Raw genomic sequence first — 27822 nt, forward strand, 5'->3', positions numbered from 1 at the left:
CGTTGCGAGATACCAAAAGGTCTGCAGTCATCTGGACTCAAAACAGGCTCTTCAAGTGAGGTCAATTGAAAAATGCCCTCTTGAAGCTTCTGAGCCATCTCGAGCTCAGCGTAAGGACGGTCTACTGTTGGACTGCAGCTGGTAGTACTGATACTACCGTAACTGCTAGTCCAATCACTACCTACCTCATCTTCACTGAAGATGGTAATAGAGCTACGACTGGAGCTGCTAATACAGCTACCACTGAAACTGCTAGCCCAGTCATCTTGACTGGAGCTACCACTGAAACTGCTAGCCCAGTCATCTTGGGTGGAGCTACCACTGAAACTGCTAGCCCAGTCATCTTGACTGGAGCTACCACTGAAACTGCTAGCCCAGTCATCTTGGGTGGAGCTACCACTGAAACTGCTAGCCCAGTCATCTTGACTGGAGCTACCACTGGAGCTGGTACTACAGTCAACAGACTGCGGAGGTGAACTAGACCTCGACTCCTCTTCATGATCTCCAGAAACCATGTTGTCTGACATGATTTCTTGGAAAACATTTGACCACACCTTACCAAGATCCTTACCATCGTCTGGATGTTCCTTCAACGTTGGGGATCCGTCTGCTGGAAGACCTACACTATGAGCTGTGAAGGAAAACAAGAAAAAACCATCGTTCAGCATCAAGACCTTCACAAAAATCCAAAGCAATGTTTAAAGAGAACACTGAAATACCAAAATACACTAATCCAGGTTTGAGAATGTCTAAATATAAATTAAAGAAGTATGTGCTGTGTTGAGGACTTTTTAATAGCTAATAAAATACCTTTAATCTTACATTGTACCGTTAGTGTGAATAAAATAAAACACTGCAACAAGTTACTCAGTTTACCCTCCTGTAACTCTCACAAATCTTTGATGCTGCTGAACAGGTAAGTTTTATCTTAACAGACAAAACAAGAAACATGAGTCATTCATTACTATTAAACTTAAATTACTGCTTACATAACTTTAACACTATAAAAGAATTGAAAAATAATTAATGTTTCCATTAGAATTCTTTAATTACTAAAATGTTAACTGTAGTTAATTAAATTAAAATCCTCTGAGCTCCACAAATTTTCAGAATCAAATCAACAGCTACTCTGACACCCCGTCAGTAAATCCTACAGTATGAATAAATACCTATATACTCCTACATATAGCCAACAGCAGAAATGTACATCTGTAAAAATCAGAGTCTAAAGACTGGGGATCTACTGTAAATAAACAGGCCAGCACAAGTGGCCTTTCCTCCGTTTCCAGTAAAAAGGAGCTCCTACAAAAATAAAACTGCTTATCTGGTTTAGAAATCCATATCCAGTGTTAAAATGGCCATTATATTTTGTCTGGAGATAAGCCAGACAAAATAATTCAAATAATAATCTGCATCCCTTATGTGTGCATGATGCCTCAAAGTCTTATTATCACATGTTAATATTACTCCAAATGGCTCAGTTATGGCTGAAGGTAGTGTTATGAAATTCATTACATCAGTCTGAAGATCATGGCTGCACACAACCCAGAAATCCCTTTGGGATTAATAAAGTATTTTTGAATTTGAATTCTGTCAATATTACTCTCTCCATGGAGACAAAGAACATCAACAAAATGGATTCCCTAAAAGTAATTCTCTCAAACTAACATAATAAGTTTTCCAATCACCACACCACTATTAATATTGCTGACTCTTTCTGAAAACGTAATCAGCATGAAAATATATTACAGCTTCAAATATGCAAGGGGCCATGACAGCATTAAAATAAAACTGAACAATAATAATAATATAAACTAAACTATTTAGTAATAACACAGGAGAAATATAGATCTAAAATATCTAAAAGATATATAAACAGAAATATATATCTGTATATATATATATATATATATATATATATATATATATATATATATATATATATATATATATATATAAATAAACTTTTCTCATCTTCAAGTATTAAGGTTTAATTTAAAGCAACGTATCCAAGGAGACCAAATGTGTTTTTGAGGCATTTTCTGAAACCCGGAACAGGCACTGACTTCTTATTCCAAAGATCTGAATAAAACAAAACAGATCTTCTAAAACCAGAAATAACTTTTTAAACCAGACAAGCAGTGTTAAACCCCCACATTCTCACCAAAAATGTTAACTAACAAATTAATCACAACCAGACTAACTGAAACCGAGATCATTGTTTTTCTAATGAATTTTAACATTCACTGATAACATTCAAGTAACTTCTGAAAATGATACATCACTAAAATGCAATGGAACAAAACACTGTTTTCTGATCTTGAGTAATTACAATAAATAATTTAGTTACTTTGTGAAATCAATAGGCACACATTGATTGTTCTTTAGAGATTTTTTCTAAGAATAAAGTTGTCTGTTGTCATTTAATCAATGTATCCATGGAGACTACATATACTACATTTTCAAAAAGCTGGTTCCAAAACTTATTTTAAAAAAAACGACAGTCAGCATTACTGACATTTTCCAAAATTTCAAATAACTAGCATATAAATCACAAAACAAATTCAATTAACTCACAAATATGTTGCATCCCAAAAATGCAAATTATACCTTCCTAAGTTTTTGTCTTTCTTAACTTTTTATTGAAGTCATTTTATATAATTTCCCCAATGTATCCATGGAAACTAAATATGTTTGGGCATTTTTCAAAAAAATGGACAAAGAACCATCCAACTTGAAAGAATTAGACACCAAAGTCATAAAAGCTAATTTTCACAAAGAAATCATTATTTTGTATTTGAAAATCAGCTTTGATTGATGATCACTACGACACACACACACAGGTGCGCGCGCACACACACACACACACACACACATATAATGCTTATTACTGGGGTGACAGTGGTAGGAGTTTGCCCTGCAATGGCCTGCCTTTGTCGTTGTGTCCTTGGTCAAGACTCTTCTCCCACTTTCCTGCTGGTGTTGGTCAGAAGAGCCAATGGTTTGATAAAACAGCTGTGGCTACAATCCATTAGCTTATCATCATCAGTGTGTGAACATGTGCATGAATGGAAATTACTGATTTTATGTAAAGCCTCTTTGAGTGTCCCAATAAACCTCTACAAGTCTGATGTCATTGCCATGGAAACCAAATATGTTTTGTCAGGGCATTTTAAAAAACAACGGTCAAAAAGAAGCCAGTTTTCCCGTTTATTTTTTTCCAAACCAGTATACCAATTTTTCTCAAACACTAGTGCTAACATCCCAGACATATATCCACAAATTTCAATAAGCTAACACATAAGTCACTAAACTATTTAAATTAACTCACATATTAGATCAACATGTCCTTATCTTGAAAAAATAATAAAACTAAACAATTAAATCATAGTTTGTCATAGGGAAAATACATTTTTAAAAATGTTTTTTAAAGTAATATTAAATATTTAATGCATTCTGCGTATCCATGGATACCGAGTGTGTATCACGGCATTTTTCAAAAAATAACGGTCAAAAACAAACTAATTTTCCAAACAAAAACAAAAAAAAAACAGGCTACATGTTTCTTTCTTCAAATAATAAAACTAAATTAAATTACGGGCTATCAAAGGGGAAACTACATGTTGTTAAATGTTTTTTTAAAGTAACATTAAATAGCTAATGTATTTTATTTAGCGTATCCATGGAAACTGAATGTTTATCAGAGTATTTTTCAAAAAATAACGGTCACGAACCAACAAATTTTTCAAGAATTTGACAGTAATTCAACTAATTTGACTACAATTAACTAAAATACATATGTTTCTTAAATCACTACACCACAGTTTAACATTCCTGACATTTCCTGGAAATTCAGTCAAGAAAAAAACTCATTAGTTGAGAAAGATCTATGCTAGCAAGAATGCTACTTGTCTTTTTTTGTACAGCAGGCAATATTTCTTTTAAAAAAACGCACACAAACACAAAATAAACTAAACAATTCATTATTATTTTAGTAATAACTTGTTTTTGTTTAATAAAAATAGTAGAAGAATGATATGAACCTTCCAGCTGATCACCCTGCGGGTCCTTCTCCTGGCCAGGATCCATCTTTCGTGGGTTTTGGGATTCTTCAGCAAGTGCGTAATTCACCAAGCGCTTCTTCAGCAAGTTTTGCAAAGTAGACTTCTCCACAGGTTCAAACCTTCCGAGGCGTTATGCTCCTTCAGGCGTCTCCTTCAAAAGTCCCGTAGCAAAAGGAAAGAATTCAGAAGGTCGGCGTCATTTATAGGGTTTCCGACGCTAACGTCGTTTCCATGACTTTCATTGACGAAGGCTCAATGACGAATGCACGCGCTGGTGCGCGAGAGAAATTGGACTGTACAAGTGGCAAATTGCACCAGCTAAATAGTAAAAGATATGTTAGTATTTTAATATTAATGTTAAATTGTTATCTTTATATAAGTCGTTATAAGTGTAGCTTCCGTTCTTTGGTGCCACAGAAACATTGTTACATAGACAAGCAACTACTTTTGGACGTATATCAGAGAATGTTTATATCATTTGATTTATTTTGTGAATGTGGGAATTAGAGAAAATCTGCTGTTCTTGGAAAACTCTCACCTTCCCTTCCTTATAGAGGAGAGATGAAAAACATCCGAATGAAGTCAGCTGACACTTAAAGCAGATCCCATCTTTCAATTGAATCACCAAACTGAACGGATGTTTGACACATTGTTTTATTGTAAGAAGGTAACATGTACTGAATACTTGCTGCTGCTCAAACATCCTCATGCCCATCCCTGCACTGATCCCCCCTGCAGCTCACTTCACTTCCTAAGACATGTTGGATGATGCTTTATAATAAAAAAAAAAGTAATAAAATAGTGCAACTCTTAAACTTTGTTCATTGTCTTTATCTACATATAGACATTCAACAAATCAACTTCTAGTTTAGAATGAAGTCCAAATATGCAAACATTGAGAGGAAAGAACCGTACAAATATTCAAATGTCTTTAAAAACCAGCTGATGTCGTCACAGCAGGGTTCAACACGTATCAAACAAGCAGATCTTTAATAGTGAAATAATCCCAGGAGATTACTGATTTGGACACTTTACACTGCAACAACATTCAATCATACCAAGTATCTTTGGTCTAGTTTCTAGTGCAAATATCTTAGTTCAATTGAAATAAGACAAAACTAACTTAAAAATAATTTTTCATCATTATGTAGAAGCTTGTTTTAAGCCAATAATTCCTTAAAGTTGATGGAAAAAGTGGTGGTTCCACTGGCAGATTATTTCACTTATAACAGGGAAGAAATGTCTTATTATAAGTGAAATAATCTGCCAATAGAACAAGTACTTAAAAAAAATTCAATTAAGGAATTATTCACTTAAAACAAGCTCCTATAGCTTGCTGAAAAGTTATTGTAAGTTTGTTTTGTCCTATTTCAGATATTCTAAGATATTTGCTCTAAATAGGAGAACCAAAATGACTTGGTAAGTTTTAGTGTTTTTGCAGTGTAGATCTGCACAGAAAGCAGGGAGTCAACAACAAATCAGCACCGACACTTTCAGGCCGGTCCTGTTAGAAAGACGCCGTTTACTCAAGATGGCAAAAGTACAAGCAAGAAAAATTGGATTTTAGTCGATTTTTTTTCTCTCCTCGTAACAAATGTTCTCAGCACAAAATCGCACACCGCTAAAAGCGAGTTTAATTCTGCTTAAACCTCCCCACATCCGTCTGGAAAACACATTTGTGGGCTGGTGGTGGAGGTTATGATGCATGTGTTACTGAAGTTGTAGCACGTTTTGGTGGAGGCAGTGTGATGGTGTGGGGCAAAGGGAGGCGTTTGGTCCTGGCAGAGAGAATCTTCCGCAGTTTTTTTTAGTGTGAAGCCCATTAATGCATTTCCCTTCCCAATGTGGGAACGTTGAAGAGGAAATAAACAGGCTTTCAAGGGAATAAGATTTATTGCCAATAACCACTGGTACAATGAAATAGTTGACCAAACACAAATTTCCTCATGTGGGATGACAAGTTTCCCTCCCACCACTTCCCCTCCTTTCACCGCAAAAACACAAAGTGTTGCCAAGTAGTTTTAGTCGAGTTTCTAGGGCAAATATCTTAGTACACTTGAAATAAGACAAAACTAACTTACTAACTTTTCAACAAGATATAGGCGTCGCTTTAAGTTACCAGTTTCTCAATATTGATTTTTAAAATGTGATGGTTCCACCTGCAGATTGTTTCACCTTTAAGATCTGAAAAATATCTTTTTATAAGTGAAATAATGTGCCATAAGAACTAGGATTTTCTTTTATCAATTTTAAGGAATTAGGGACTTAAAACAAGCTCTTATATCCATCTGAGAAGTTACGTTTCAGCGAACTTAGTCTTATTTCAGGTCTACTAAGATATTTGCACTAGAAACTAGATTAAAAGAACAAAACAAACTTTCTTATATTTGCTTTGTGTTTTTGCAGTCTTCTCCTGGGCTGACTTTTCCCGTTTTCCCAGAGTTCATGTAAACAACAGGGAGGAGAAGCTGCTGATTGTTCAACGTACATCTTCTGAGTGGGGGTTGCCATAGTGATGTTTAGTGCAACGCTTTAAAATGACTCCCAACAACTTTGTGTTACAACTGCTGCTATTTACAAAAGAATATGTACAGCTAAGGCCACAATTATTCATCCCCCTGGTACACTTGGATTTAAAGGAGGCTTTTAATTTGAGCAAGATGTTTCTGCTGAACATCAACGTTTTCGAGCAGCCAGATCCGGACAGACTGAGAGTCTCAAGGATAAACCATCAAAATAACAGAACTAAAAGAGTTTTCAGTTTTAACATGACATTTTAATATGTGAATAAAAACAATTCCGTTTTGTTTCAACATCTCAAAATAAATGTTCCCTTTGCTCTGTCCTGGTTTCAGAGCTGCCCCGTCTCATTCCCTGAAACAAGCATCTTTGTTGAGTGAGAGCAGTTTTAAATCTAAATCTGCCGGGGGTGTGAATAATTTAAGATTTAACGGTACATTTCGAAACAAACATCAGACGTTCTGACAAACACTTGAGATAGATTTGTTATGAAGTAAAAAAAAAAAAAAAAAACGCCACATATGGATGAGAAGAAAACCAAACAGTTCCTGGTTTTGGGGGAAAATTGGACTTGTTTATCTGCACATCTTATGTAAATACTGTAAGTTTATTAGTTTAGAGAATAATCCTCATAGTGTAAAAACTGAACCTGTAGAGGTATACTGTGGCGGGTGAAGTCTGCAAAAATCTGGCCCATTCACTTTTATGCTGTTTTTTTTCTGAAAAATAATTTATTTCAGAACCAGAAAAATAAAAGCAACATCAGCCGAACTGCAGACAGCAACAGAGTCAGAGGACAAAACCAAGCAAACAAACCTTTTTCATCTTTTCTGAACATAAAGTGGAGGCGTGCAGTAGCTGCACCGAAGACCAACAACAGAAGAGTAGAAGAAATAAAATGTGCTGACAACATATATATATGTGTGTGTATATATATATATATATATATATACACACAAATATATATATATACATACATACATATATATATATATATATATAGCAGCTTCACCTTGGCTCTTTGAACACAGCGAGATGAAGACCTTGACATTTTCCTACAGGAGTTGGGGGTTTGCACCGTTGTCCCCCTGTGTTGTTCTGAAACTCTGACATTCATAGAGAAGCGCCAGTCGGCTCCTATCAGCTGGGTTTGAAGGGAGGCACTGCAGTTTTCAGCTGTCCATCACTCCCTGACAGTCTTTTCTGAGGAGGTTCCGCTCAGTCCTGGGTCTGTTGGGCCGGTCTGTCCCCGTCTGAAGCCTCAATGCCCAGCAGGGCCTGCACCGCCTCCAGGGGAACCCCCTCTGGGGTCTGGATGTGCATGGTGGTTCCGTCCGGTCCGTTGACGATAACGATCCCGTCCGACCCCGGCTCGGCCAGCTGCACCGTCAGCCCCTCCGTCTGGATGTAGATCTCCTGGCCCGCCTGCAGCTCTTTGGGCTGGGAGGAGGAGTCACAGGGCTGGGGCTGAGCGGAGGCCTCTGGGTGGGCAGGGCTGGGGGCGGGGCCAGGGTTGGGGCTAGGCTCCGCCCTCTTTCTGTCTGTGGTGGTGGTGGCACTAGGACTGAGAGCAGAGTCTGGTTGGGTCATCTGGACCGTGGCGTCGGCCCTGTTTACGTCCTGGACTGTGGCGTCGGCCCTGTTTACGTCCTGGACCGTGAAGTCGGCCCTGTTTACGTCTTGGACCGCGGCGTCGGCCCCGTTTACTTCCTGGACCGCGGCGTCGGCCCCGTTTACTTCCTGGACCGTGGCGTTAGCCATGTTTGCGTCCTGGATAGCGGCGTTGGCCATGTTTGCGTCCTGGACAGCGGCGTCGGCCATGTTTGTGTCCTGAACCGTGGCGTCAGCCATGTGTACATCCTGTTCCTGGTCCGGTGGCCCCTCCTTCTGCTCCTGTGTGGGGCCAGCAGGAGGTGCAACCAGGCTGGGAGTTGGGTCAGGAGAGGCAATGGTGGAGGAGCTGCAGGTCACAACAAACACATTCAGACCATCTGCTCCAGAAATCAGGATCAGCTGACAAACACCAATGAATGTTATTACTCTGCTGCGCTACCATGGCAACTAGGTTTATTTTATTGCTAAGAAACATATAAAAGCACCACCATCTGACTATGCTGTTCTCCATCACACAGTAAGGGACTCATCTCTGTTCTGAAGCTGAGAATCAGTGTTACACGTAGGCCTGTTGCAATAATCAGTGAATCAATGAATCGCATTATCATGCGCATTGGATCAATGAGCGCAATGATTTCCCTTTTCATTATTTATCATTTGTCTCTTTTCTCTCTTTCTACCTCCTTGTTTAGGCTGCTACCCCCACAACCCAACCCCAAATAAGCAGAAGAAGATGGATGGATAGATAAATAAATGCACACACATACATACACTCACATGTTTGGTACACATAGCATAATAGAATACAAACAGTAATGTTAGCTAGCTTGATTAGCTAGCTAGTTTCAAGAAACGTGCTCTTTCACACCCCTCCCCATGCCCACAGACAAACACTCACACACACATAATTGATGTTGACATTGTCCATTATTGACATTTCATCATTGCTGTTGTAAAATTGCTGTTGCTGTCATTCTGTTTTAAAAATTTTCTACAAATTGTTCTAAAAACCATTTTAAAAAGTGAAAAATGAAAATATTTCAAACATGAAATAATTCTTGTGTGAAATAAAACACAGTAGAAAGTATCAAACAAAACATTATTTTGAATGAAAATGACAAAAGTAGCATAAAAACACATTGATTGTAACCCGGGTCCAAAAAGACCCACTCACAGAAGGTCAGTCACTCTACGCATCAGAGGGTTAAGCGTTAATGTTATGACTGCGGTCTGAACAGCCCACACACCCAGCGAGGTGGGCTCAGCTCACCTGGAGGTAGGTTCAGCAGAGGCGCTCAGCACTTTGGCTCCACCTGAAATCTCCAATGGAGACACAGACACGGAGCACGACTTGACAAGAGAGGCTGCCTGGGTGGCCGAGGCCACTGGAGCAGCAGCTGGGAAACAAAGTGACAGACATGACAGTCAACATGACCTCACATACTGACCCAAACAGCTGCAATACTTAAATGCTGAATAGTCTATGTCTTATGGCAGTTTATCAAATTCAGATACAGCGCTTCTTGTGGGACAGAGCGGCTGAAACGCTGCTGAGGAACTTTTTATAGGATTTGTAGAAGCTGAGGTATCAACAAGTTGTATCAAAACAGGGAAGGAAACATGCTAACATCATGCTAGATGTTTTTATGCTAAAAAACCCCCAGCATAGAAACACTGTCAACAAATGGTAACACATGGTAAAGTTGTCCACTCTGTACTCACACTGATATTCATCCCTAATATGCTACTCAGGGTTTCCCTCAGTGTAGCATAAGCCTGGCGGGCCTCCAGGTTTTACTTGCACCCCACCAGGCTAAACATTGTTTCTTAATTTATTCTAGGTTTTTTTATACACCATTAACAGAGAGAGCAAAAATAGCTTAAAGATTCTCTTTGGTGAAATGGTTGGAAGCACAATGGCCACACAGTATGGTCACAGCATGGTCACAGCATGGTCACAGCATGGTCACAGCATGGTTACAGCATGGTCACAGCATGGTCACAGCATGGTCACAGCATGGTTACAGTATGGTCACAGCATGGTCACAGTATGGTCAAAGTATGGTCACAGCATGGTCACAGCATGGTTACAGTATGGTTACAGAGAGACTGAGGCTAGGTGTATTTTTTTTATACACCAAACCTCCATAACCACTTCCTGTCTCTACCGGTACGCATGCTAACAACTTTAGCAAATAATGTAAAAAGTCACAGATAAAGGACTAAAAAAATGTTTTTTAACACTTTAATTATGATGGAACAAATGAAGTGAAAATAAATTGTTTATTTTTATTGTATTTTTTTAAGACTTTACAGTTTGTTTTTAGTTATTGTTAATAATGTCCTCCATTAACACATAATTACCAAGTGATATTTTCAAATTTCCTGTCAACTTTAAAAAATTTTTAACTAAACAACATGGTGGGCTGTTAGATGACTGTCCTTTCACCCTTGCTACTGGGCTTAGAGAGTTTTCTAGGGGAAACCCTGACATACATGTTATAATATTCTCAGCAACAGCATAAATGGCTAATTCAAGCTGTTCATACAACTACCTGTTTTTGGCGCTTCTGTGCCGTTCTGGTGATCTGCAATACTGTTTTCCATCTTAAATCTTTTAGATGGTGGCAACATCTTGGAGTTCTGAAAAAAAGAATTGATTAATTTAAACTAAAACTATTGTTATTTTTCTGACACGGAGCAGAGTTAGCTGTAGTATTTTAAAGCAGGCTTGAAAAAACCTGTAAGTTTGACCTTTATTTTCTTCAGCACACACACATACACACACACCCACACACACAGTTTTACTCAGATAATTTCTGGATGCATGCTTACCCCCATGTACCGGACATTCTTATTGTTCCCACTAGAGACAGGCGATGCTCCAGGAAGCACTTTCATCTTGTTCACCTCGTCCAGGATCCCTAGAGACCTAGCCACCTGAAACAGGAGTCCAGGACGGGACAGAGAACCTGTCGCATCACCTGCTGCTCAATGGTTCCAGTCTTCAGGTGCATAGAGAGGCAACATATGGTCTCACCTCAATGTTCCTGACCTCCACAGGCATGGCTCCACCCTGAGGACTTACGATGTAGTCCTGTGCAGTCTGCCTGACTTGAGCATGCAGAGATTCAAACTCGTGGTAAATGTCTGGGAAGCAGCTACAAGCCGACCCCTTGGAGTCCAGCTGAAAGAGACGGAGGGCGAACGTTAGAAATCATTTTTAAAGAACCTTCGAGGTGACCTGGCCTGCCTACCTTCTACTGTCTTCAAATATTAATGCAGTCAACTACAAGTCACAAAGAGGAGCAGTGATCCTTGCTAGGTTTGTGAGATAACAGAAATATGTAGGAAATGTATTATAGTCCTTCCACATCCCCAGTAGCTCCTTCTGAGTTTGGTTTTCTTTGAGGTTTCTTCTCATTAAATAAATGTTCCTTTTCAATGTATGTTGCAAAGCATACAGTCATAAAAAAATAGCAAAAGATATATGTATTAAATATGTGTCTGGAAAAAAGTAAACTCAGAGAGACACCAAAAATGAACATTGTTTTACTCATTAAACAAATAATATTGACATAAATGTGAGATTCAGGACAGACGAGAACCACTGAAGCACAGAGCACAACTTCCTTCTTCACCAAATGGGAATGAGATGGAGTGGAGTCAGATTGCAGTGATTTTAGGATTTCTCTTTTGTCTTTGTCAAAAGACCATGAGCTATTTCTCCTGCTAGCAATAGAACCTCATGTTTGTTTTGGTTCTATTTACCCAGAATGCCCTTCGCTGTTGTACGTGTGAATGATTTTAGCCATCATTAAGCTAAAATATTCCTCAAAACAAATAGCAGTTTATTAAATTCAGGAAGGAATATTACATTCTTTTCTTTAGTGTGTGTCTTGTCCCTTTATGTAACTTTAATGTCTGAGCGACTTGATGATGAATATTCACATGTCAGAATTGTATCAGTGAACAATTTTACAATGAACTTTGGGTGCAGTTTTCCAGACAAAAACAATGTCTCAGTATTAAAAAAAAGACTATAAATAATTACTTATATTGCACTCATTCCTTGATAAAAAGTTAATTTAAAACTAAAATAGACATAAAAATAGACACGGTCAAATTGACCACTTAGCAGCAGTCAGCATGGTGATGGCTGATGGGTTAAAACTAATACTAACAACATGCAGACAAAAACAAACAGGCTATTATTTCTAACAGAAATGTGTGTACATGTGTTTTTTTCACCTTCGCCAGCAGCAGCTCCCACAGACTTAACATTTTGGTCAAACGAGGAAGAACAGCATCCATCAGCTCTTCATCTTCACACTGCTCCACCAGCTGGAAGCAACACAGAGCGGTCACAGAAACAGGAGTTACACAGCGGGTACTTGTGGAGACAGGTCAGTCCCGTCCTGGAATGGGGTAGCGCTCCGTCCTCTGACCTCCTGCAGCCGCTGCTGTCTCCTCTCTGCCTGCTGCCGCGCCGTTACTGGAATGACCCCGAGCTTTGGGGGTCGCCCGCGACGACCAGGTCTGCCCACGAGACCAATGCTCACCTGAGAGAATCAACCAATCAGGTTAACGAAGAGCTACCAGGTTCTAAGAAGATGCACCGATCGGATGTCAATATCTGAATCGGTGCTGATATTGGAAAACATTCTAGATGGGGTATAGGTGACAATGTGTCCAATCTATAAAGGCAGATCTATTCAGTCTAGTTCTTTGCTTTGTGATCAGAATGACATCATGCTGTATTATTTATTTTACATTATATTTAGAATTCCTAATTGCTCTTTCTGAACCATTTGAAAGTTGTTACAGCTAATTTTTTTTTTTACACATTTGACCAAAATAGTCAACCTGTTGTTTTAGTCAGCTTCAGTTTCATTATTTATTTTACATTGACTGTTCTACTCCTAACAGCACAAATAAAAGTTGTGTTCATATGTTTGACCAAGCTTGTGAAGCTAATGGTGTATTTCAGTGAGCTGTACTGGTGCAGAGTTAGCAGATTAATTTGTAATTCGGTATATTTATGTCTGTGTTTAGAAAATAAACTTTCTAAGTGAATTCAGCTGTTGTTCTGTATCGGATCGGTATCGGGCGATAGTAAACCTCAGATATCGGTATCTGAGGTTTAAAAAAAGTGAATCGGTGTCTCCTTAGTTTATAACAGAGATGTTTATGGAACAGGCTCCAGTTTTTGACCCAAACACATCAAAATACCAGTGCAGCTGCATGGACATTAGTCCTGTTCAGAATTTATGGAAGATTCTTTTAAGCAGAGTCTATGTCTGGAGACCAACTAACTGAAATAAACTCCACCAGTTTTTAAAACAACTGGTGGAGTTGCTGCCTTCAGCAGGTGCCAGCAACCTGAAGGCTGCAAAGCCAGTGAAGCAAATATTAGTGCGGCTGGATGCATATATTTGAGCCTGGACGTGTAATTAAAGAAAATTCACAATAAATTCAAACTTATGTACCTAGTTTTTATGTTTTTTGTTAATTCATTGAAGCTACTATTGTGTCTTAATTCCACCCTGGGAAAAAACAGAGACTGAACTAATAAAAAGCCAAAAACATTCATGCTGATGATGAGTGCTGTCCTGACTAGTCATGTCACAAGAACACATTTTACTGAACGATAAAGTCTCCCAGAAGTTATTGCAATAAACAATAACGTTATTTTAAGATCATTTTCAAGTCATGGCTTAATAATGTGAGAAAACATTCTGAAAGATCAATAACCTTTAAATTATAATCAACATTTAACACTGGAACTGGATGACATTTCAAATATACAGCATAAAGAGAAAACTCTGTGGTAGAATGAACCTCGGCTTAAAGCAAACTGACCTTAGGAGGAGGTCCAAGTGATCGGCCTCGCCCCCTGCCTCTTCCTCTTCCTCTGCCCCTCCCTCGCCCTCTTCCTCTCCCTCGCCCTCTGGGGCGACCCGGGCCCCGGTAATGGAGGCCGGTGAGTCCTTCAGCTGCCAGGCCGTTGTCTCCCTGAAGACAAGCAGAGTGAGGCTTTAGAGGCAGAGCACAGCAAAACTGATACATTCTGTAGATTCTTCATTTAACTAGTTAAGCTTATTTTATGCGATATTATAAAAGTCTAAAGAAATAAATAATCCAATTCCTATTTTAAATTTATTTTAAAAAAAATTACATTTTACTGCCTAAAAAGCAATAAGGTCGGGTTACTTTTAGTTGTGCACCGACGGCAGATTTCTGGCTGATCGCCGATTACCGATCTTTTAAAATTCTGACCTGCTGATTCCAATTTGGGATGATGCCAAATTTTTGATCTGAAATGTTGCTCAATATAACAAGAAAGTCGCTGCGTTGGAAACAGTGGTTGACTACTGTTGACTGTAAAGGTGCAGACATGACCTGGTGGGCCGGTCTGTCGGTTAAGCCTTTCTCCTGGGAGAGCAGAGGACAGTGGCTGATATTTAGACCTTTACTGAGGTAGATAAGATCGGCTTAACATTTAAAAAACAGCTGATTAACGATCTCCCAAAAATGAAGAAAATCGGCACCGATAAATCAATGCACCCCTAGTTACTTTATTAGAGTAGCAAAGGATGTGTCTGCTAGTAAAAAAAATACTTCTTTTTAGTTTCAGCTTTTTCTGCTGGACGTAACATGAATCCAGAGCAGAGCTGATGGGTGATTATTGTTTGGGTTGACCAATTAACAGCAAAAGATGCTTAATAGGAGATTTTTTTCAGACAAAGTTTGTTTTTTTATCTTAAATGTAAAACGTATACATAATCTGTTGATTATTTTTTGTATTAATAATTTGTATTTTTGGCTTAGCTTTTTTGTTCTAACTGTGTTGCTACTTCAGTAAATGGCCTTTGATGAGTCTGTATACTCAACAAATCGATCACTAAATTAGGTGATGATTATTTCTACAATTGATTAATCATTGGTATTTTGATGAATCGTTTCAACCCCTCCAATTATTTGCCGAGCGGTCTGAAGTCAAAACCTAAACTCAGAGCTGAAATCACGTAGATCTCAGCTCTGACAGGTAAAACGGTGTCTCACACTGTTTGTTGTCATGGCAGCAGGTTTCTCCTCCTCTTCCTCCTCTTGCTTTTCTTCCTCTTCTTCCTCCTCCTCGTCCTCCTCCTCCTCAGTGACGGCCTCCTCTACCTTCTGGTCTGCTCTGCTCTGGCCGGGTTCTGGGGCGCTGCTGGCTGTGACCCCGGTGAGGTCGGGCTCTCCGTGGGTGGGGTTCAGCTTGTAGTGCCGGTTCAGGCCACCGGGGCCGATGTAGGCCTTATCGCAGGTCTGGCAGCGGTGGCAGCGCGACTTGAGGCTGTAGCTGAGAGACGAGGGGCTGCTGGAGCCCGGCCTGTCCCGCTTGGCGTTCTCCTCCTCCTCCACGCTCATGTCGGAGTAGTCGTCCGAGTCGGACTGGTGGCTCTCCGCCAGGTCCTCCGTCTTGATGAACTTGTAGTCTTTAGCTTTGTACTTGGGTGGCCTAGACACCCGACCCGATCGGGTTTGGACCTTCAGGGCTTTCCTCTCTCTTTTCTTTGCTTTCTTCTTCTCCTCTTTTTCTCTGTCTCTTTCCTTGACGACAGAGGCTGAGGTTGCCGTGGGAAGCCTGGAGGCGACGGCGGCGGGTTGGCGTGGAGCCGCGGGGATGACCGGGGTCGCTTTAACTGGGACTTTCCCAGCAGCAGCAGCGGCGGCGGTCGGTTCCGTCCCGTTGTGCTGCGTCTTAATCAGAGGAATGCTGATGGTTTTAGTGACGGGAACAGCAGGGGGCTTGCTGCTGGGAGGGGGATGGTCTTTAACCGGGGTGGCCGCTGCCACTCTGATGGTAGGCAGGGCAGGTTTCTGTCCCAGACTGGAGGAAGCAGTTGCTATGGTTGCCGGACCAGTCACCTTGTGGACCAAGGGGAGCAGAGAGCCCACCACAGGAGTGGCGTTCTGCAGCACCAACTGGATCTGGGGTTCTCCTGGGTTCTGCTGCAGCAGGATCTGCTGACCCTGCTGACCCACCACAGGTTGCAGGTGGATGATCTGCGCGTTGCCCAGGCCGGCGCTGGCAGACAGCTTCACCTGCGGGTGGCTGATAGCCACGGTCTTCTGCTGCAGACTCACACAAGAATTCAGGTCCTGTTTGGGAGGAACTTGGATCTGGATTCTCGTTGGTTCTGCCTGGAAAGACAAAAAAAACAAGTTCTAATTCAGATCTTATTTCAGAAATTGTAAAACTCTCCAGATAATGGGGCAAAGGTGTGAGGATAAAAAGCCAACTGAACAACTGCAGCATGTCTCCTTTAGTCCTTTACTCACAGTGTGGACAGCCATCAAATCCCAAAATATAACATTATTATGGAGGAGTGTTGTCTCAACGGCCACTGAAAAATAAAAAGTTAATGTATAACAAAAACTCAAAATGGTCAGAGAGTTTAAGTGATATATTTTCAATTGATCTTGTTCACAAAAATGTGAACAGGGTTAGATCACTGGGAAAAAAATGATTTAATCTCTGAACTTTATGAAGGCAAGAAAAAAAAAGTCAGAATTTTGAGAAAAAAAAATATACTGAGATTAATGTCAAAATGTTATTTAAAAACAACAACTTTTGAGCACAAGCAAATTGGGCAAGAAACATTTAAGGAAAAAACCCCTGAATTGTGAGAAAATCCAATTTTGGAGAAAAGTGAGAATTTAAAAGAAAATGTCAGCATTTCTAAGAAAAAATAATCTATTTTTTTCAGTGGCACTGAACCTGTTCTGTAAAAATGTTATATTTTGGCGCCCATCCACATTTTGCGTTAGTGGGCTACGATATCGCCTGCAAAGGACAAACGGAGACGTGCTGTAGTGGCTTTTGATGCAAACACCTCTGTGGAGAATGTTTCAGTTTTTGTTCATATTCAGAGACAGACGGAGACAGATGCGTTTTCAGAAATTCACATTAGTACAAACATGTTATTAATAACACATTTCATTTTTCAGCATTTTATAAGAACACTAAAAAGTGTTTTGTCATCAAAATCAGAAACACTGTATGCTCTCTGCACAAGATCAGTGCATATCTGTAGCATAGAGCGATCAGTTCTATTACAGATATTTGTAATACAGTAGATTTATAGAATGTTTGTTGTTGTTGTTTCTACATTTTGTATGTTCTGTACTTTGCTTTTGGGTTCCACTTCAGTCCCTGTTGTGTAGGAAAACATTCGATGATGTTAGTGAATGGTGCAATAACAATATGATTTGCAATAAATGACCAACTCAGTAAACAGACCACAGACAACAGCAACATTGGATGGAAAAGTTGCTCTTTCTGCACTGAAACAACCTAATTGTAGTTTCTTGATAACTTTACTGCTCAGGCAACCCTCGCTGACGGAAAGGTGAAGAGAAAAGAAGACAAATGAACTGTGGGGTTAAACAATCCCGAGCCATTCAGTCAGCATTCAGGACAACTTACAGGACTTTGATGCATAACATGGGATAATCTTGTGATACCTCTATTGTGTTGATAAACAAACTATTTCCTCTATCAAACAACCTGCAGTATATCTTTTTTCTTTTCTGTCATTGTCCTTGAAAAAAAATTCTACATTGTATAAAATCAGAATGAGCTTAGACTGAACAGAAATCGGTACCAGGCATGAAATCCAGATCAGTGCATCTCTACTGACTTCTATGCGATTCCTGGTTCAGATTACTGGTCAGGCTGCAGAACCTTAACCTAGATGAATGAACCCTTCATATCTAACTCACCTGGATTAAAGTGTTGGACTGCAGAGCGACCTGTTGAGCCACACTTTTCAGCTGAGTGGAAGCATTATTCTGAGGGCTGATCTTCAGGTTCTGTGGGGAAAGCTGGAGCTGCTTCTGCTGACCCTTCACATGCTGCAGATTCTCCTGAGACACCTGGACCTGGTTCTGGGACTTGGTGACCTGATTAATGACCTGCTGCAGCTGACTCGGATCCAGAGCCGTCTTTTGGACCGGGGCCGGTTTGACCAACTGGCTGTGCTGGAGCAGCTGGATGGCCTCGGTGTCGGAGACCTGCACGATCTGCTGCTTGGTGAGCTGCTGCAGCACCGCTTGCTGCTCCTCCACCGTCAGCCCGGAGCCCTCCACCAGGCTGCCGTCCGGCTGCACGTAGATGATGGTGGTGTTGGCCAGGTCGGTAAACTCTGCGCCCACCACCATGCGCTGCTCCACCTGGCAGGTTTCCACTCCACTCGGGGGCTGACCGCCATCCGCACAGGACCCGTGCTCTGCACCCTCTGCAGGCTGATCGCACTGGGCGACGAGGAAAGTCGATCCTTTCTCCTCGGGCTGAAAGATCTGGACGGCAGGCGGGACTGATAAAGGCTCCACGGGCTGCGGGTCTGGCTGAACGGCGGGCTCAGACTCTGTCCCCGGTGGCTCCGCCACTGTTATTGTTCCAATAGCTCCACTGTCACCCTCGTTGTCCGCCATTTTAGCTTTGGGGGTTAACAGTTAGCTTTGACTAGGGGCCTTGATGCTGTTTACCGTATCTCCAGAAGATATCACTAAATAAAAAGTTATTTATAAAACCAGCGTGCGCTGGTAAATAAAACTCTCCGCGGGAATGAATGGCGACATTTAGGGCAGCGGTGAAATCGCTGGAAGGCAAGTATTAGCGGGAGGAGTTTTGAACTAGCCTAGCATAACCCTCCGCGGCAGCGGTAGCGAATATAACCCGGACCGGAGCTGCAACCCACGGACCGGATTCACAAAGTTTTGTTTTAATTATGGCATAAAAGATAATTATTCATGCTATAATGATATGAATCATATAATTATGATTGTGACGATTATTACAATAAAAAAATAACAATAGTAATAACAACAACAATTATTATTATTATTATTATTATTATTATTATTATTATTATTATTACATAAATCAGGACAAAAAATCCTTATTGGCAAGTTGAAATTCAGATATTGCTCCTGAAGTGTCTGAGCCTGGCAGAACCCTGAGATTTTTACACTTGAAAATAAGTAAATATAAGTTATCTTTTCTAAATATTAAAATAAGAATAATTAAATGGTACAGAAACAAAGCCACATTAATTAAACAGTAAGAAGAAGAAAATCTGAATCTGGTGGTGGCTACCCATTTATTTCATTTGTTTTAACTCTGATTAAAAGCATGTTTGAACTGTCAAACAGTTTGAGAGTTTTTCCATTTAAATTATTCCCAGTATTATTTTCCAGGGTCCAGTCGTGCTCCAGCTTTTAGTTTGCTTTATAGATGGTCTCATATTTTCCTTAACTTCCCTCTAACATGGTTGAGGGAAGTTATGGTTGCTTCTCTGGTGGTGAGCTAACCAGGTGTGACTGGAGTAAATCATCACCAAACCATGACACTTCCACCTCCATGCTTCACAGCTTATGTAAGGGTTTTTTCACGGGATCCTGTAATTGGTTTATCCAACGTGTGTCTTCTGTTCTGGTGTCCAAATAATTCTGCTTTACACTTCTAAAAAAAGCATTATTCCAGAAATCTGGGGTCTTTGTCTGAGTTCTCTCTGCCAGATCTCAGTCTGACCTTCATGTTCCACTAAGAGAACATGAACGTTTCCTCCTTGAACGCCTCCGATGGAAGTTAAACTTGCACAGTCTCTTTCTGATTGAAGTATTAGTAGCCATAATTGTCTGCCGTATGATCCCTGGTGACAGTTTAGGGTTTTTGAAGTCTTCTTCTTGCATCTTGCAGCCTGCTTTCAGGGTGAACATTTTTTTGGATGGACAGATATGCTGGCTGTTGTTTTGAATTTCCTCCACTTCTACACTATTTTCACATGCCTTGTTTTTCAGGACACGACCCTAAATCTGATCACTCTGATTCTGAACAGAAGTTTATTATTATTATTATTATTATTATTTATTACTTAGGTAACATAGAGAAAAAAGTTACAAAGTCGAATTAAGATTATAACACAGTACCAATAACTTTCACAAGAAAGTTTTTATATTCATTTATCTATTCATTCTGTTCTTAATTTTTTTTTTGTAGTTGAAGAATGAAGAAGGCAGAATGTAGATAAATATGGCTGAGATGTTTGAGATGTTGGTGCAGGAGACAGTGGTGAGGAGCGACAGACAGGTTCAGTGTGGAACTGTGGGTAAAGAGTTTAAATGGAAGGATGAATCCAGTTTCCTGGTTTTCCGATTAGCCGTTCCGAACGACGTCATTCATTTTCTAAATTCTATGACAATGACGGAAAAAATAGCAATAAATAAATAAAAATACATAAGAAAGAGCAGACCCATTTCTTAGATAAGCTGTGTGACGATTTGAAAGATGGAATCTACAAAAATAAAACAGAGCGGAGGAGCGGATGTTTTCGCGTGTGGCCTGTAGGAGGCGTAGTTCGACTGTCTCGTTCAGATGGCTCCTGTAAATGCTGGGCGATGGCACCTGTCCGCACTTTGAAATAAAGTCGAAGCAGGATTACAAGGATCAACATCTGGGTCCATCCTTCGCCAGGCTGAGGTCCCAGTAGGTATCTTGCTCTTTCTCCTCCTGCTGTCATTATTCTGCTCTGTTTACTGGAGTTGCTGCTTCAAATGATGCTAGCTAGCCGTCGTTAGCAGCTTTAAGAACAGCACCATGTTTGGTATTTTTTTTAATATTTGTTATTGCGTCACTTTCTTTTTTTTATTCACTGTGAATAGTCATATTGTCCTTCAGCGCTTAGAGCTCATATTACGCTGCCAGGGCGCCGCAAGGACAGTCCCACAGTTCACCCCATCACACATGTAAACACTTCAATATCTGGTCTGGAATACGTCTAATATACAGCACACTGACGGGCTATTATCTCACAGCAAATGGGATTGTTTGGTTCGGGATGTGCCGGAGTGATCGTTGTTCATATTTAATTAAGCATGCACATTTCTGGGTTTTATTTTCGTCAGGCTGGTCGTTAACGCCCCCCGTGTTATGCTGCATTCCGTTTACCTCGGAAAACGGAACTCGGGTCTCGGTATACCTTGAGACCTGATGCCTTTGGTTCAGCTGAAAAGTCTGGAAAGTTTGGGGATTTATTCGTCACAACAAGCTGAAAGCTGTTTATTCCCAGGCTCACACCATTTCAGCCAACCGAGGCTGAGGAGTGACTGATTTAATGAGATTTAAAAATACAATCTACCAGAGTGCTGCAAATATTCTTACTGCTGTTATGGCTACCTTTAATGCGGCAGCCATGTTGGATCTTTTTTGCTTTCCAAGCAATTATAAATTCAGGGATTCTTCTTGTTGATTTTTCATACACAAATCTGGAAATTTCAACTCCAAGGTACAAATAACACCATTACAGTAACGAAATCTAGTGCTGAGAACAGAGATCCTAATTTCACATGAATTTTCACTGTCCATTCATATGAGATTGAAGTCTTCCAAAACAGACTTCAGAAAAATAGCTGCACTTTAAACCCGATTCCCTGATTTCTAGTACTTTTTTTTTTTTAGTACTGTAGAATTTTTAGCTTTCTCTCTGGAACGTAAAACATTTCATGTTCAGACATGACGTTGACCAGTACATTTATACATATTCAAAACATTTCGGTTTGTCATAGGAGTCGAAATGATGACACGATAATCTGGGTCCAATTTTATTTTTGCTAAATTCTTTAACAGTATGGATACAATGCAAGTAAAAAAATAAGTAATCACCCCCTTAGATGTTTTACCCTTTTTATCGCTTTTACAAATTAATCATGATTTAGATTTTTTGGCAAACAAACAACCCCTCAACCCTTTCATCTCAAAGAAAAGGTTGATTTCTAAAAAAAAAAAAAACAATAATTAAATACAAATATGAAATGTAAAATGTGTGCATAGATATTTATCCCCGTTAAAGTGAGTATTTAGTAGCGATAAAAGAGATTTGGTACATCAATAAAAATTGATGCAATGAGCTGGATGCAGTAGGCATGAGGTGGTGGAGATGGAGAGAGGGCAATAGAGAGCGATGGCTGCCTTTAATGGACAGAAACCTCGAGGAGAGCTGGATCTGCCTTGGTGTGCTGGGAGTTAAGAGGTGTGGAGAGAGATGATGCAGACAAACACATTAAGTACTGGACCAGCCACACTTCCTGTGGCAAAACCCCTGAAGGACACAGAGGGTTGGTGCAGACAGATCCTCAAAATATCTTTTTAGTTTCATTGGTTAATTCCAGGACCTTCAGATTTTATCTTGAAATTTGAATCAAGGAGTAAAATAATTTAGTGGCTCATTCAGAAGTGTCATTGCATGGAACTCACCCAACAAACAGATCTGACCTGCCTCAGTGTCGCTCTGAAAGACCCTTCAGGACACCCGGTGGCTGTCCTGGAGTGATCCAGGCAGAGACCCAACGTCTCTGGAGAGATCAGGAGGCGGCTGGCCACCAACGTTTCCCAAACTGAGAGAGCTGACAGATTCTGCAGAGAGGCCCAAAGATGGCCGGGCATCGCATTCAACAAGACTTGAGGCTGTAATTGCTGCCGAAGGTGGATCAATTGTTAAATAAAGGCTGTGATTTACACATCAGGTTTTTTTTATTTTGTGATTATGCGGCATTGTGTTGTAGAGTTTTCTTAAAGGGGCAGTATTATGTGTTTTCCAGGCATATAGTGCCATATTATAACACAATCAAATAACAATATTACCCTCAGTTAAAGAAATATATATCAAACTTAACTTAAAAGAAATTTGACTTTGTAATTTAACGCCTTGAAATTGGGCCTCTGTCTCTTTAAGAAAGTCATCACAGCATGGTTCCTCCACTAACCCCTTAACAACACCCATTTTGCACAGCTGGATGGTTGCCATTTAAGACTTGAGGATTTCTCAAACATGCGTAAAAGATTCAAGGCGACACTCCACGTTTGCTTTTTATGAAGGAATAACATATAACATGATATAAAGCTCAAAAAAGTTGATTTCACATAATACTGCCTCTTTCAGGGAAAACGAATTGAATCCATCTGTGAAACACTATGAGGACTTCCTGGATGATTGAGACATGTCAGAATTTGGTTATTGGTTTGGTTATTTCACGCTTTGTAAAATCTCAGCTGCTAACTTGGTCTCATGTTGCTCAGAGCCCCTCTGCTCCTTCTGAAGGGGCCAGTAAGAAATTTTACTGCAGAAAAACTTCTTAAGCAGACTTTATGTTTTGACGTGTAAGAACTGTGTACTGACTGACAGCATCAATAACCATCAGGTTTTTGTGATTAGGTCTGAAATGATTACCAGGTTCTGCTGAGTCATCCAGAGGGAGAACCATGACAACGCAGCCAGCTTCAACTTCCATCCTGAGGGAGTTCTGTCCACTGTACTACCTGCTGAATGCTATCCCTGCCAAGGTACTGACCCAAAACTCACAGATGCTAAAGCAGGGCATCAGTATGATGGCTGAACATCTGAGAACGTCCTCTACAATTTTACATGATGCCTTAAAATTTATTCACAACTCAACTCCAGTTTAAATCCAAATTGAAAAATACTTTATAATCTGGACTTTCCCAAATTTGATTGATTAAAAAAAAAAAAGAAACATTTTAAAAAAGAAAAGTTTTTTTTGTGTTAAAAATAATTTTTTTTAAATTTGCAATAACAACCTGGGAGGGAGAGAAGAACACAAGGAAGATGGAGCAGCACACTTTACAGTAAACGGCAAACATTAGCAACACTTTTGAAATCATGAAACATAAAAAAAAAATTACAGAGACAAGAGAAAAGGATAAAAAATTATTTTTAGCAGGTTTCAGACAGCATCCTCTTTAAAATATCTTTAAAAGTTTCTGATGATACGAAGGTGCTCAGCTTTAATGCTTTTTGAAGTGCAAAGTTTTGAAGTCCAAATTCAAAGGTACTATTTTATTATTTTATTCAAAGGTAAAATTATTTTTCCTTAGTATGTAAACTGATAAAAGTTTGAAAAGTTCCTGAAAACATCACTCTCTCATTATTCTGTAAATCAACAAATTCAATTTCATCAGTTACAAAGGTGACTGATGGGGTGTAATCAGTGTGTTTTTGAAGAATGCTCCTGTGTGTGTGGGTGTGTGTGGGTGGGTGTGTGTGTAGGTGCAGCGGGGCTTCAGGTCTGTGCTGGTCTACCTGACAGCTCTGGACAGCAGCTCTGACTTCCTGGCGGTGGGCAGCAGCATCGGCATGCTGTACCTGTACTGCCGTCGCGTTGCACATATGAACAAGTACAGCATGGAGGTGAGAGCGCCCTCTATGTTGTCTTCCATCAGTCCACGGTCATTCATCATCAAAAAGTCACAGACTGTGTTTGGAAACGTTTATGATCAAAATCTCCCCCACGTTCCTCTGCAGGAGTATTCACAGCCACTGAAATTTTCCATGTTTTGCAACGTTACAGCCACTAACCTCAAATTATTTCAATGGGATTTTATATAGCTCAAAAATATCTTTTAAATTTTTTTTTACTTCTAATATTCTGGGGAATTTCTCTATCTGCTTTTTAAATCTAGAGATTGACATTTTTGCCCGTTCTGTCTGCAAAATAGCTCCAGATCACTAAAAATGTCTGACGTCTTGCCACAGATTTCAGTTCTGGACTTTGACTGGGCCATTCTAATACATGAATATGCAAAAGCCCAGGGCCCAGATTTTTGAGGGGGCCCCATAGATTTTTCTTTTTTGTTTTTTCTTTCTTTCATGAATGCATGTTTTGTAAACATTGTTCTTTATACACATTTTATTGGCCCAAATTATTTGAGTTTTATTAATGTCTAGGGACTTTTATGAATATAAACAATATTGCAGTTTTGGAAAGTTATGTAGTTATCATTGATTTCTCAGGTTACATGTTATTATTGTTTGGGGATGCATTAAACCTACCATGGATAAATTAAACTACCTAGTAATTTACTATAATTTGCCTTAATAAAATAATTTCTCCTTACTGAATAGGGCAACAAATCAGGCTCCAGCCCAGGGGCCACATCCGTATAAATCCGGCCCTGGCTGTTGCAGGTCTACTGAGATTACTTCACAGCCAGCTGGACTCTGTTTACTGAAGGCAGCTGGTCATACTAGATTTTATTCAGGCACAGCAGAATAAATGGAGCTCACCACACTTTTCAGATTTTTATTTGTAAAAGGATATTCATGCCAAGCATTGCTTTCCTCTCTCTTAAAGAGCAAGCTCCTCTTTATGTTGACCTATCGCATCAACTCCCAAATAAAAGCCGTTGTAGTCGGTTGTTGTAACTCGATAAAACCTGAAACGGGTCAACGGGTCTGAGTATTCTTGTGAGGCGCTGCAGCTCTCATGGTGTGTCTGCGTCCGACAGGGAAAATGTGACGCGATCACCGCAGTGAAACTCCTCAGCTGTTTTGATGACCTGGTGGCTGCTGGAACAGCTTCCGGTCGGGTTGTGGTCTTCCAGCTGGTGTCCCCGCTTCCTGGGCGCAACAAACAGGTTGGCTCATGCACATCTGTCCTCTCTGCAGTCTGCCTGTCGTCATGCGACCGCAGCTCACTGGTCTGTTCTGGTCGCAGCTCAGGCGTTTCGATGTCGTCAGCCTCCATAAAGGCTCCGTCACCTCCTTGACCTGGAGCGCCAACGGGATGAAGCTGTTCTCCGGAGACGACAAAGGTCGGGTCGTGTTCTCCGCTCTGGACCTGGACCAGGTAGGACGCAGCGTGACGTGGAACTGTTTGCACCTCCTGTGAGACACGCTGTCTAACTGTGAGTGTGTGCAGGGGGTGTGTAAGCCGGTGCTGCTGCTAGAGGAGCAGTCAGGTGTGGTTCAGATGGAATACAGACACCAGGTCCTGATGGTCTCGACGCAGCAGAGATCCGTGCTTTACTGTACGCAGAAGCAGGAAGTGTTGCAGCTGGGCACCAAACCCCGAAAGAGGTACGCCGCTCTCACTCGTTCTTTACAGTAACACAGAGCTCCCTCTAGAGGTGCACTGATGGCAGTTTTCTGGCCGATTACAGACCTTTAAAAGGGCAGTATTATGTATTTTCCAGCCACATAATGCCTCTTTATAGCAAAATAAAGTAAATGTTACTTTCAGTTGTTATAAAAAATGCTATACATATCAAACATAACTTAAAAGAATTTAACTTCACAACTTAGGACCTTGAAATTGATCCTCTGTCTCTTTAAGAAGCTCCTCCTCTTTCTGACACTCTACCATCAGCATGACATCGCAATAATTCTCCACCATTATGCTGTTTATAACCAACCAACTAGTTCCTAATGATAAACTCAGCAGGTGTTCCACCAGGTGTTTGCTAATAGCTGCTACCGCTAGTTTGGAGGAGCTGAGTGGGGAAGGCTGATCTGTGGGGCGGAGTCTCAGCTGCAGGCCGCAGCTCCAAGAAGGAGCTTTGGGTAAAGAGGTGGAACTTTATTTTTTTAAAATTTTTTATACCTTATTTTTATTCGTTTTTAAACATACACGTACATACAATCAAACATGAGGGCTAGGGCAGGTAGCAGACTGTCAGACTGATGGTCATTACAAACATTTCAGACATTTCCCTGTATGGAATAACAAAAAATAAATACAGAGGCAAACTCCCTGGTGTCTGTCTGAGTGACGTGGAACCACAGAAATGAACTGTTACACACCTTTGGCTATAAAATGACCCATTTTTTCCAAAGTCTCTAAGAGGTGGAGCTTTATGAGAGCAAGGATGAATGGTTGCCATGGGAGATTCAAGGATTGCTGGAACATTCATGGAAGAATCAAAGCAACACTCCAGGTGTATGTTTGATGAGTGAATAACGTTTATAAAGTCTGACCTGCCAACAGTGGGGAAAAGTTAGGACGATTCCAAGGGCCCCTGACCGACAGGGGGCCCTCCCACAAAATTTTTTTTCCCTTGTAGAAATAGAAAAAAAATTGGGGCCCTGTTAATTACAAAATTAACAATGCAGTGTTTTTAAAATTGTTTTAGCAGGAAAAATTAAATGTTACCACTCCCAGACCAAAAAGCACACATCCATATTTGCACTGAACACCTCGCACTTGACAATGATGGTGTTCAGCAGCAGTCAGTAGAAAACAAGAACAACTGTGGCAGTTACTATGCTGTTAAGAAAAATTATAAAGTCAGGTTTTCAAAAAGAGAGAGAGAGAAAGACTAGAGCGTCAATCTATAGCCCAGTTTTTTTCCAAGAGAAGTGAGTAGACTGTGTGAGATTATCAACCATTTAGCATATTTAGCTTAGCTACAGACTACAAACAGTAAATTTAACTAGCATTTAATCAATGAAGGAAAGAATTTAACAACATATTCATATATTTAACTTGTACTTGTACTTTTTACCGCACATAATAACACGAGTCAGGCAGCAGCAGCGATAGCCCCAACACTAGCATAGCCCCTCCTCCCTGTACCAGTGAAAAAGGTGAGCAACATTGTGTTCAATCTATGTGGATTTTTCCTGTCTCTCTACTCTTTTTACAGCTACCCACCAAAACAATTTATTTATTACTCTCAGAATTTCAAACAGTCTTAATAAAATCTTCCATTAGCACACTTAGCAGTGACTGAATGACGTTGTCCTCCTGGTTCTGATTGGTTGTTTTTGGCCCGAACGTTGCA

At 40.3% G+C, this 27822-nt stretch overlaps 2 protein-coding genes across 3 annotated transcripts in view; one reads left to right on the plus strand and one right to left on the minus strand.

Annotated features, from left to right (window-relative positions):
• Nucleotides 1-5635: 5635 nt before the first annotated feature.
• znf839 (zinc finger protein 839) lies at nucleotides 5636-19804 on the minus strand. Its single transcript, XM_032547628.1, has 10 exons — nucleotides 17970-19804; nucleotides 15264-16388; nucleotides 14061-14213; nucleotides 12647-12760; nucleotides 12450-12542; nucleotides 11239-11385; nucleotides 11034-11138; nucleotides 10754-10841; nucleotides 9469-9595; nucleotides 5636-8544 (listed from the first exon to the last, which is right to left on the minus strand). Exons 1-10 carry the CDS (start codon nucleotides 18678-18680, stop codon nucleotides 7803-7805), a joined length of 3405 nt encoding a protein of 1134 aa, XP_032403519.1. The 5' UTR covers nucleotides 18681-19804; the 3' UTR covers nucleotides 5636-7802.
• A 763-nt stretch (nucleotides 19805-20567) lies between these two features.
• tecpr2 (tectonin beta-propeller repeat containing 2) overlaps nucleotides 20568-27822 on the plus strand; it is a 28111-nt gene continuing 20856 nt past the window's right edge. Inside the window, exons 1-6 of one of the 2 annotated variants that reach the window (XM_032547627.1) lie at nucleotides 20568-20737; nucleotides 23459-23586; nucleotides 24311-24451; nucleotides 25549-25677; nucleotides 25758-25889; nucleotides 25962-26119. In XM_032547627.1, coding sequence (XP_032403518.1) covers nucleotides 23506-23586; nucleotides 24311-24451; nucleotides 25549-25677; nucleotides 25758-25889; nucleotides 25962-26119 — 641 coding nt within the window. In that variant the 5' untranslated portion in view covers nucleotides 20568-20737; nucleotides 23459-23505. The remainder of the gene's footprint in view (nucleotides 20738-23458; nucleotides 23587-24310; nucleotides 24452-25548; nucleotides 25678-25757; nucleotides 25890-25961; nucleotides 26120-27822) is intronic. The other variant, XM_032547626.1, reaches the window with a different exon arrangement.

The sequence above is a fragment of the Xiphophorus hellerii genome, chromosome 19 (assembly GCF_003331165.1).
Source record: "Xiphophorus hellerii strain 12219 chromosome 19, Xiphophorus_hellerii-4.1, whole genome shotgun sequence".
NCBI classification, from domain to species: Eukaryota; Metazoa; Chordata; class Actinopteri; order Cyprinodontiformes; family Poeciliidae; genus Xiphophorus; species Xiphophorus hellerii.